Source organism: Phyllopteryx taeniolatus, chromosome 6 (assembly GCF_024500385.1).
Source record: "Phyllopteryx taeniolatus isolate TA_2022b chromosome 6, UOR_Ptae_1.2, whole genome shotgun sequence".
Lineage (NCBI taxonomy): Eukaryota > Metazoa > Chordata > Actinopteri > Syngnathiformes > Syngnathidae > Phyllopteryx > Phyllopteryx taeniolatus.
The window spans coordinates 10,161,641-10,171,102 of record NC_084507.1 but is presented as its reverse complement, the minus strand read 5'-3'; the positions used below and the strand labels follow the sequence as shown (position 1 = coordinate 10,171,102).

The window sequence follows — 9,462 nt, the reverse complement described above, 5'->3', positions numbered from 1 at the left end:
GAGAGGACAGGACGCATTCTTCGAACGAGCATTTATAGACCGTCTATTTTTGGGAGGTTACATCGTCAATATTATTATTATTATTATTATTATTATTATATTTAAACAACAATGCAAGTGTATTCGAGTTTGTTTCCCTGAAAATAAATTAATATGTGCCCTGCGATTGGCTGGCGACCAGTTCAGGGTGTACCCCGCCTCTCGCCCAGAGTCAGCTGGGATAGGTTCCAGCACGCCGGTGACCCTCGTGAGGATCAGCAGTACGGAAAATTGATGGATAAAAACATTTTCCCTTTTTTTTTTTTTTTTTTTTTTACTGAATACAAACATCTCGTGGCCAAGTTTCTCACGTCGCCAGTAGACGGCAGCATTGCACATTACATGAACATAAAAAACACTTCCCCTAGCAATTGTCGTCCGGTAGGAACCCTTAATGTGACTCTGTAGTTGGTGTTTTCATCCGGTTGGTAATCAAAAACGCACCCACACCTGAGTTGCTGTAGCAACTGGTGCTGCTTCTGGTTGTAGCTGAGGAATTAAACACGTTAACGCGGCGAAAGATGGACTAAACTTACTTTGTGTGTGTTTTTCTAGTCTGCTGCGCTCTTTGACAAGGTGAACTAACTGTAGTTAGTAGAAAAGGGGATGCATGTAGTGTTATTTTGTTGGCTAACAATTGATACTGACTAATCCACAAAACGAGACAACTACTGTTAAAAGTGTGTTGTAAATGCCTTGTCGCGCTTAAGGCGTGTTTCGACGACAAACATCTTGAAGCTGCTTTCTATTTTGCTGGGAAATATTAAAACACTCGTTGTTATTTTAATTTCAAATAGGAAGTTATCGAGTTAAGATGTCGCCCATCAGCAGTCTTGTGCCTGCACGGTTCCTGACCATCATTGCCCACCTTGTTATTGTCATCACCATCTTTTGGACGAGGGTGAGTTCATTAATACTCAGGGTTCGTTCGTTAAAACATTGCAACCAGTTTTCTTTTAAATCAGAAAGCTCCTTAAACAAACATATGCAGTGGAATTTTGAGCTGGCAGTAATCACAAGGCTCTACCTAATACATTCTAGTTGGCTATATTCAAGCGTTTTTTTTCCAGCTGAAGCACAGTATCCATGTGTTAGCCATTCCTGCTTGAGTCAGAGATGATTGACACCACGTCTGTTGGTTTCACAGGAATATAACGTGAAGGCCTGCCTGCCTTTGGAGTTCACACAAGAGCAATACAACAGTGAAGACTTAAAGTAAGGACAATACTGTAGATTACATGCACATTGACATACTTACATCGTGTACTCGCGTGTGTGTGTGTGTGTGTGTGTTTTGCAGGTTGGTGGTGGCGCTGTCAGTCACACTTGTGCTGTTCGCGATCGAGCTAGCTGGGTTCTTCTCAGGAGTGTCCATGTTCAACGGCAGCCAAGGCTTACTGTGTATCCTTCATCCACTTTTACATGTTCATGTACATATGACGTACATATGCGCCGGAAAAGTGGCCCTTTTTTTTTTTTTTTTAAAGTCTTTATATTACTTATGCTCTTTTTTTAACACCTGATAAAAATATATATATATATTTTAACAAGGTTGTTCACTTCCTATACCTACTGTAACTCACTGTAGCAAGATTAGCTATTGAGGAAATACATGTAGATTTTAAATGATAATACGGAGGGGGGGGATCAGATTTCAATTAAATGATATGCAGTGCTCACTGTCATCAGTTGTACAATAATTCCATGACTCTTGCACTAGCAACAGGAGCCCATGCCAGTGGCTCGGTGGCTCTGCTTTTCTTTCTATTTGAACAATGGGATTGCGCCATCTACTGGTGGATTGTTGCCTTCTGCAGGTTAGTTTTCCAAAAGGTTTTTTTTCCCCTGACATTAGCTTCACCCAGCACTGACAGTCCACTGCAGCGCATCCGTCTCCTTGTCTTTTTTTGTGTTTGAGAAGTGGGAGTGCTGGACATATTGGATTATTTTTGCCCCCTGCAGGTTGGTGCACGTGATCTGATTTATTTTTATTTTTATGTACAATTCTTACTTTTTGGGATAGACTACAAAAGGAAAATAATATTTGTCTGTGATTCTATGTCGATCTCTGTGTTTTCTTTTAGTGTGCTGCCTGCCTTAATGGAGATTGTTCTGTTCATTGCTGTTTTTGGACTGGCGAAGAAGCCATTATGAAAGGCTGCCCTAGTGTGAAATCCCACAAACTAATGTGGATGTGTGACCACATGGATGAATATAATGTAGAAAAGGCATTTGTTGTATTAGGTTTATCGTGTTCACATGTAGGCAACTTGGTAGCCTAGTGGTTACCACGTCTGCCTCACAGTCGATAGATTCTGGGTTTGAATTTCATTTTGGGCCCCTCTGTGTGGAGTTTGGCTGTTCCCCTTGTGCTCGTGTGTACTCTGAATTCCTCCCACACTTCCAAAAACATGCATCTTAGGTTCACTGAAGATTCAAAATTGTCCTTAGGTGTAAATGTGTGTGTGAATGGTTGTCTAAAGGTCCCCTGCGATTGGCTGGTGGCTTGTCCACGGTGTACCCATCTGCCACCCAAAATCAACTGGTAAAAGCTCCATCGCACTTGCAACACAAATGCTATAGAAAATGGATGGATGGATGTTCACATGTATTGCTTTTGTATTGTCTGGTAGAAGTCTATCACTGCAGCTGTGAATGTATCAGACGTAAAATCCATCCATCCATTTTCAGAGCCGCTTCACCTCACTAGGGTCGCGGGCGTGCTGGAGCCTATCCCAGCCATCATCGGGCAGGAGGCGGGGTACACCCTGAACTGGTTGCCAGCCAATCGCAGGACACAAACAAACAACCATTCGCACTCACAGTCACACCTACGGGCAATTCAGAGTTGTCGATTAACCTACCATGCATGTTTTTGGGATGTGGGAGGAAACTGGAGTGCCCGGAGAAAACCCACGCAGGCACGGGGAGAACATGCAAACTCCACACAGGCGGGGCCGGGGATTGAACCCCGGTCCTCAGAACTGTGAGGCAGACGCTCTAACCAGTTATTCACCGTCCCGCCCAGATGTAAAATGATAAATAAAATATGTATTTATATTTGACTCCTTTCTTTACTGTTTCAACATGTCTTGTTTTTAATACAAGTATCTATTATTAGTTAGAAATACAGTGGAGAGAGACAGGACCCGACCGCGAATAATGAAAATCTGTGAAGAATTTACGGCCATTATGATTGCATTGAGAAAAAAGTTTTAACCCAAAATAATTCTTGAATAAACAGGCATATACTGCCAATAAGAATTGTCTATGAAAAATGGGGGGTGGTTCACCCTCCTGCCCTCTTCCCCCAGAACAAAACATATAAACAAGTTTAAAAAATAATAATTTTAAAAAGAAATCCATGGGTGCCGAACTGAATATGCACAGAGCTCTAGTGTATTTTATTATGATGGTATTTTTATATTTAGGTTTTGATTTTATTTTAATGCAATTACATATTGTTTTTACTAATATCCTTATACAAAGATTCATTATTGTATTACATATAATTGTATAGATATTAGTTTTTATTTTTCCATTTCATGTATTTTAGAGGTTATAAATATGATTACGCCAGGATTTATTTTTATAGCTATTATTATTATTATTGTTTTTAATTGTTATAGACCTGTTGTTATAGCTTATTTCCGTTTTTGTATATTATTTTCAGTACTGTTAACTGTTTTTCTCTTTGTACTATTTTTACAGATCTGTAATGTTATGTTATGTTTACTATGGCCTAGACTCCTCGTCCCACCTGTAATTATTTCCGGGTGAAGGTTTCTTCGTTTCCTAGAGGCAAAGTGTTAGCCCTTCCGTCTTGTTCGGCGAAGTTAAATTGGACCTTTTTAAAAAATATAAATACAATAAAATAAAAAAATAAAAACACTGTTACGAGATAACCTGGAACCATGGGTATGTATGTATTCCACTCTTAATGATTATTTATTTATTTGGGTATGCAGACATCCAGTCCCGTTGCTCCGCATAAGTAGTAGCTAGCTCATCCAGGGCGGCGGTTAGCTAACTAGCCCTGATTTATAACATTTTTAGCACTTAATCTTTGATCGATTATAATAAGATTTAATCTAAATACGCACCTTTGTATTAACGTTACTGGCTACTCTGTGGACTTGACGTTAGCATTAGCTTAGCATTTGTAAGGCTTCCGCTTGAGCACTGACGTGTCAGTCGGGAAGGCGTTAAATTGAAGTTAAATCACAATGAGAACAGTTTTAAAACATGAATTGCATACAGCGCCATTATTGTATTTAGATAACGGCACGAGTTGTTCTGAAACTGGGAAAACTAGGTCAATAAAAGAAGTGTACTTAAAAAAATGCCTGTGCAACCTATTAGTGTATTGCTTTGTTTTGCATTTACACTGTTTCAAATTATTAGGCATATAAGATTTGAATTAATAAACATAAAACGTTATGTTTTATGGGGAAGTTTTTGCTTGTTTCGCCTGTTGATTTAGTTCACTGATATAAATGTGAAACGGAAAACTATGCCTTATATTTTCGTCCGAGCTGTTAATTAGCTAAAGTAGGAAAGAGTAATGTGTTTAGCGTGTTTGTTTTACTGCAAGTATGCACTTTTTTAAACAAAATGATATGACATTATTCATTGCAATTTTTGTGTATACCTCCAAGCTATGGTTCGCGGAACCCCAGGGGTTCCCGGACCCAGGTTCGAGAACCACTGTGTTATAGAAGCTAATATGTAAGCAATAACATCCATCCATCCATTCATCCATTTTCTGAGCCGCTTCTCCTCACTAGGGTCGCGGGCGTGCTGGAGCCTATCCCAGCTATCATCGGGCAGGAGGCGGGGTACACCCTGAACTGGTTGCCAGCCAATCGCAGGGCACATACAAACAAACAACCATTCGCACTCACAGTCACACCTACGGGCAATTTAGAGTCTTCAATTAATGCATGTTTTTGGGATGTGGGAGGAAACCGGAGTGCCCAGAGAAAACCCACGCAGGCACGGGGAGAACATGCAAACTCCACACAGGCGGGGCCGGGGATTGAACCCGGGTCCTCAGAACTGTGAGGCTGACGCTCTAACCAGTCGCCCACCGTGCCGCCGTAAGCAATAACATTCACTGTAAATTGGATTGACTAGTTAGGAATGTCATATGCTCAATAATTTGGGAGATAGTGTATTCACTTTTTTATGCAGAGAGATGTTTAATCTTTTCCCCCTTGTGTAGCTAATTGCTCTAACTAGACTATTAGTCAATATGTCACCAGTGTCGTGCACTAGCGGACTAACTTATTTGTTTTTGTCCTGGCAGCAGTGAACACAGGCACGTCTCTGGTGCTATCCAGTCTGCTTTCGGTGCTCGTGTTTGCCGGCATGCAGATGTTCAGTAAGCAGTTGGCCTCCACCGAGTGGCTCACCATCCTGGGGGGTTTCCTGGGCTCAATCCTCTTCATTTGCTCCCTCACTGTATCCTTTATGTTCATGGGACTGATCACTTGACTTATTTATATTTTTTCTCTCTCTCTCCAATTATGTAACATTCGCCACTACAAATGCTTAACCTTAACTCAAGTTTCTTCAGGCATTTAGTAATCTGGAAAATCTGTTCTTTGGGAAAGGGTTCCAAGCCAAGATCTTCCCAGAAAGTAAGCAAGAAATAAAGTAATGCAGGATGAAGTTATATTGGATTTATGTCTATTTATTATATTTATTTACTTTGTCGTAGATTCAATGTTAACTGTTTGATTTCATCTTAATCTACTAGTGGAACCTGGTTGTGTTGAGCATCTTTGATGGTACATACCGTATTTCCTCGAACAAGAAGGAGAAAACATACTAAACGTTAGCGTGTACTAGGCTTTTATTGGAGTGGAGGTCTGTATTTGTACAAATGCTTTTAAAAATGATAATATTTGGAAGCTTATATTTTATCATATATTTTTCCATATAATGATTCTAAATTAATGGCGTTTTTCTTACAATACAATATTTATTCATCATATAATGCATCAATACAGTAAATTATATATACAGGGTATCAGAAAAGACACTGTACTCTTCCTTTTTTCAATTTCATTTCAGATGTAATTCCGAAAGACGTGAGACCATCACCATTTAACAGCTTAGGCTTTACAGTTTTTGTAAGGATATCATTCCCTTGCCCATGACTCGCCAATTGACATTGAAAAACTGTAAAATTGCACCCTGGCAAAACGTTTTCCTGTCCCCGACTGTAGTTCAGCATCAGTTTGAGAAACCTCATGGCCGTAACACTGCTCCGTTTAGTACAATTTACGCTATCCATGGCAGGTTTCTCAAAACATGATCTGTTTTTGACAAACCAAGCAGCAGTAGGCTTTTTATTATCACCACTGAGGAATACACGAAACTCATAGAGCAGGCGTTCGCGCAAAGCCAAAGGTTTCAAACAGTTTCAAGTAAAAGATTATGATGCTTAAACAATATGAATTCAGTACTGGTAAACTTTTATCACTCGCCTAGCCATCCGCTGAATCGAGATTTTGTTGATGCTAAGTTCCAGTGCAGCCCTCCGCATAGACTTTCCCTGCCTTTGCGCAAATGCCTACACAAAGAGTTTGGCCTTTTCATCAGTATTTGTAGCAGCAGGCCCTTCGCTGCATGGTTTGTCAAGAACTGATCCTATTTAGAGAAACTTGCTATGGATAGTGTAAATTGTACAATGCGACAACTGCAAAGCCTACTGTAAGCTGTCAAGTGCGGATGACCTCACATATATCCAAATACCTGAAACAAAATAGAAAAAGGGAAGTGTATAGTGTTTGTTTTTGGGCGAGATGTGGGGTATACCCTGTACTGGTCACTAGCCAATCGCAGGGCACATATAGACAAACAGCCATCTACACACATTCACACATCTTCAATGAACCTAACATGTTTTTGAAATGTGGGAGGAAGCTCAGATCCCAACCAGAACCTCTCAACTGTGAGAGCTGAGATTCCAAGACGTGCTAACTACTTCATTAGGGTGATACCGAGTATGACTGAATTAGATTACTCTCAGGAATAGGGTCTCAGCCCTGCTGCGACAAAGTGTAAGTAATTGACTCCCCTCCACAAAATGTTTTGTAGCTGCCTATATTAATAGATTAAACTGTAACTATAATATAAACTATGATCCCAAAACACTTTAATATAATGTCAAACTCGTCTTACATTGACCTTAAAAAGAAAATCCCAAAAGATGATTTTGGGGAAAAAAATGAAGTGCATGTGCTGCTACGAAGACTTTTTCATAACTTCTTCCACTAACAACTCGGGCAAACCTTACTTCCTCCCTGACATCGGTCAGTCGAGATGTATGACTTCAACACCGCACTGTGCTTCTTTCCTATTAGACAGGCCTTTGACACCATCTTGTGCATTGCTTTCACAGAAAAAAAATCCCCAAAAAACATGAATGATTACTGTAATATGAATACCATAATGTAACAGTAGCACAAAAATGTATTGTACAAATGGTTCAGAATGAATTAGATTACATGAAATGAGTTTAATGCCTGGAGAGCTATGCTATACGGACAAAGTTTTATATATAATTTTATATCACAATATACATCTTGATATAGTAGTTTTCCTCTAAATTAAATGACATTCATGGCAATTTTATGGAATCCTTTCTCCATTTATGTATAAAACACTTTTTTAAAATAGAATACACAATATAATGAAGAAAGGACAAATAAAATTCAATAAAACACAAATATCCAGTGGAAAAATACCATTCAAAATGTCTGGTAGCAACTGTGACATCAGCAAGGTGAAAAATTGGTTAGTACGTGTGCCCTGGGTTTGAATCTCTGTTGGACATCTCTGTGTGGAGTTAATTTTCTCTCAGGCTTGCGTGGGTTTTCTCCAGGTACTCTGTCTTCCTCCCGCATTCCAAAAACATGATGGGTGCATTGAAGTGTGGTTGTGAGGGTGCGTTGGGTTTTGCTGGCAATTAGTCCAGGGTGTACCCCGCCCAAAGTCAGCTGGGATAGGCTCCAGCTCACCTGGCACCCTAATGAGGATAAATGCTACAGAAAATTGATGGATGAAGATGATCAATTTAAGTAACTCAGCAAAGGTAGAATGTTTGTTCACTCTATTTTTTTAATTAGCACTCAATAGATTTTGCAAATGTACCCAACAAAATGAGCATAATGTGTTCTCCTTGAATAACGTTGAACTTTCAGTTCTGCTGTGCCTGTGCCTGTCCTTGTTTGCATCCGGTCTGGTTCATCGTGTGTGTGTCACCACATGGTAAGTCCTCCTCTTCACTTTACTACGCTCCACATATACTTCTGTTTTTGTTTTCCTGAATATATCACCATTCCCTCCACACAGCCTGATCTTCTCCCTCTTCGCCCTGTACTACATCAACAAAATATCCGCCGCCCTCTACCAGGCTGCCGCACCCTCAGCGGCACCCACCAAGGTCGCCACCAAGGGCAAGAGGAAGAACTGATAAAGAACTGATGAATGAAAACAAACATCGTGATTCTGACATAAACTTTTATTGGCCAGCTCCACATTCCATTAAAGAGATTACTTCATCCCATCCAGTTACTATTTGTTTAACACGTTTTCATTTTGTAATTAAAAGCAATGAGAACCATTCAATATGTCTTGTCTCATTTAGACTGGTAATAACATTTGTTTGTTTAGCAGGGGGCGGCACGGTGACTGACTTGTTAGCACATCTGCCTCACAGTTGAAAAAAGCAAACGGCCATAAAAACAGTAAAAACATTTTTACTTGTGGAGGCAGCACTTCATACACTACACAGCGTGCATGTGGTGTATAGACACGTCACCACACAAATAGTGTCACCACATTGACAAGTTTACCAAGCAATCCCCAAGAAGCTAATGCTAACGATAATGTTTCAGATTTTGTGTTCCAGCCAATATCTGAAAGTGGCTCCATATCTTCACCGAACCTAGCTCGCTGTGCCATGGGAAGAAAAAAATGGTGTTGGGGGATTTTCCACTGTTATCTAACAGTGAGGGTAGATAACAAAAAGATTTACTTGGTTGCTTAATTTCACACTTGATGGGTGGTCAGGCACTACACCAACCCAACTTGTATACAATTTACCCTATTTATATACAAGCCATTAAAAAAAAATCCATCCAGCCATTTAGTAAAGTGCTTATGGAGCCTATCACAATTGACTTTGGGTGAGAGACGAGATACACCCTTGACTGGTTGCCAGCCAATCGCAGGGCACAAATGGACAAACAACTATTCACAGTCACATTCACACCTATGGACAAGGAGTCTTCAATGATTTAACATGATGTTTTAGAATGTGGAAATAACCAGAGACAAACCGCACACAAAGCACAGGGAGAACATGCAAACTCTACATAGGAAGGCCACAGTCTAAATTTGAACCTGAAC

At 40.0% G+C, this 9,462-nt stretch overlaps 2 protein-coding genes across 9 annotated transcripts; both read left to right on the top strand.

The window, feature by feature from the left end:
- Window positions 1-429: 429 nt before the first annotated feature.
- Window positions 430-3,104, top strand: LOC133479417 (transmembrane protein 107-like). 5 transcript variants are annotated; one of them, XM_061776416.1, is made up of 7 exons: window positions 430-615; window positions 837-940; window positions 1,187-1,254; window positions 1,340-1,440; window positions 1,760-1,856; window positions 1,961-2,001; window positions 2,124-3,104. In XM_061776416.1, the coding sequence occupies exons 2-7, from the start codon at window positions 854-856 to the stop codon at window positions 2,138-2,140; spliced, it is 411 nt and encodes a 136-aa protein (XP_061632400.1). In that variant the 5' UTR covers window positions 430-615; window positions 837-853; the 3' UTR covers window positions 2,141-3,104. The 5 variants fall into 5 exon arrangements, with proteins under 5 accessions (XP_061632400.1, XP_061632399.1, XP_061632398.1 ...); XM_061776415.1 differs by having other exon boundaries at window positions 1,958-2,001; XM_061776414.1 differs by lacking the exon at window positions 1,760-1,856 and having other exon boundaries at window positions 1,905-2,001.
- Window positions 3,105-3,796: 692 nt separating this feature from the next.
- Window positions 3,797-8,679, top strand: krtcap2 (keratinocyte associated protein 2). 4 transcript variants are annotated; one of them, XM_061776408.1, is made up of 6 exons: window positions 3,804-3,957; window positions 4,827-5,138; window positions 5,351-5,502; window positions 5,618-5,681; window positions 8,253-8,319; window positions 8,404-8,679. In XM_061776408.1, the coding sequence occupies exons 2-6, from the start codon at window positions 4,979-4,981 to the stop codon at window positions 8,522-8,524; spliced, it is 564 nt and encodes a 187-aa protein (XP_061632392.1). In that variant the 5' UTR covers window positions 3,804-3,957; window positions 4,827-4,978; the 3' UTR covers window positions 8,525-8,679. The 4 variants fall into 4 exon arrangements, with proteins under 4 accessions (XP_061632393.1, XP_061632395.1, XP_061632392.1 ...); XM_061776407.1 differs by having other exon boundaries at window positions 5,348-5,502; XM_061776409.1 differs by lacking the exon at window positions 4,827-5,138 and having other exon boundaries at window positions 3,797-3,957; window positions 5,348-5,502.
- Window positions 8,680-9,462: the final 783 nt, after the last annotated feature.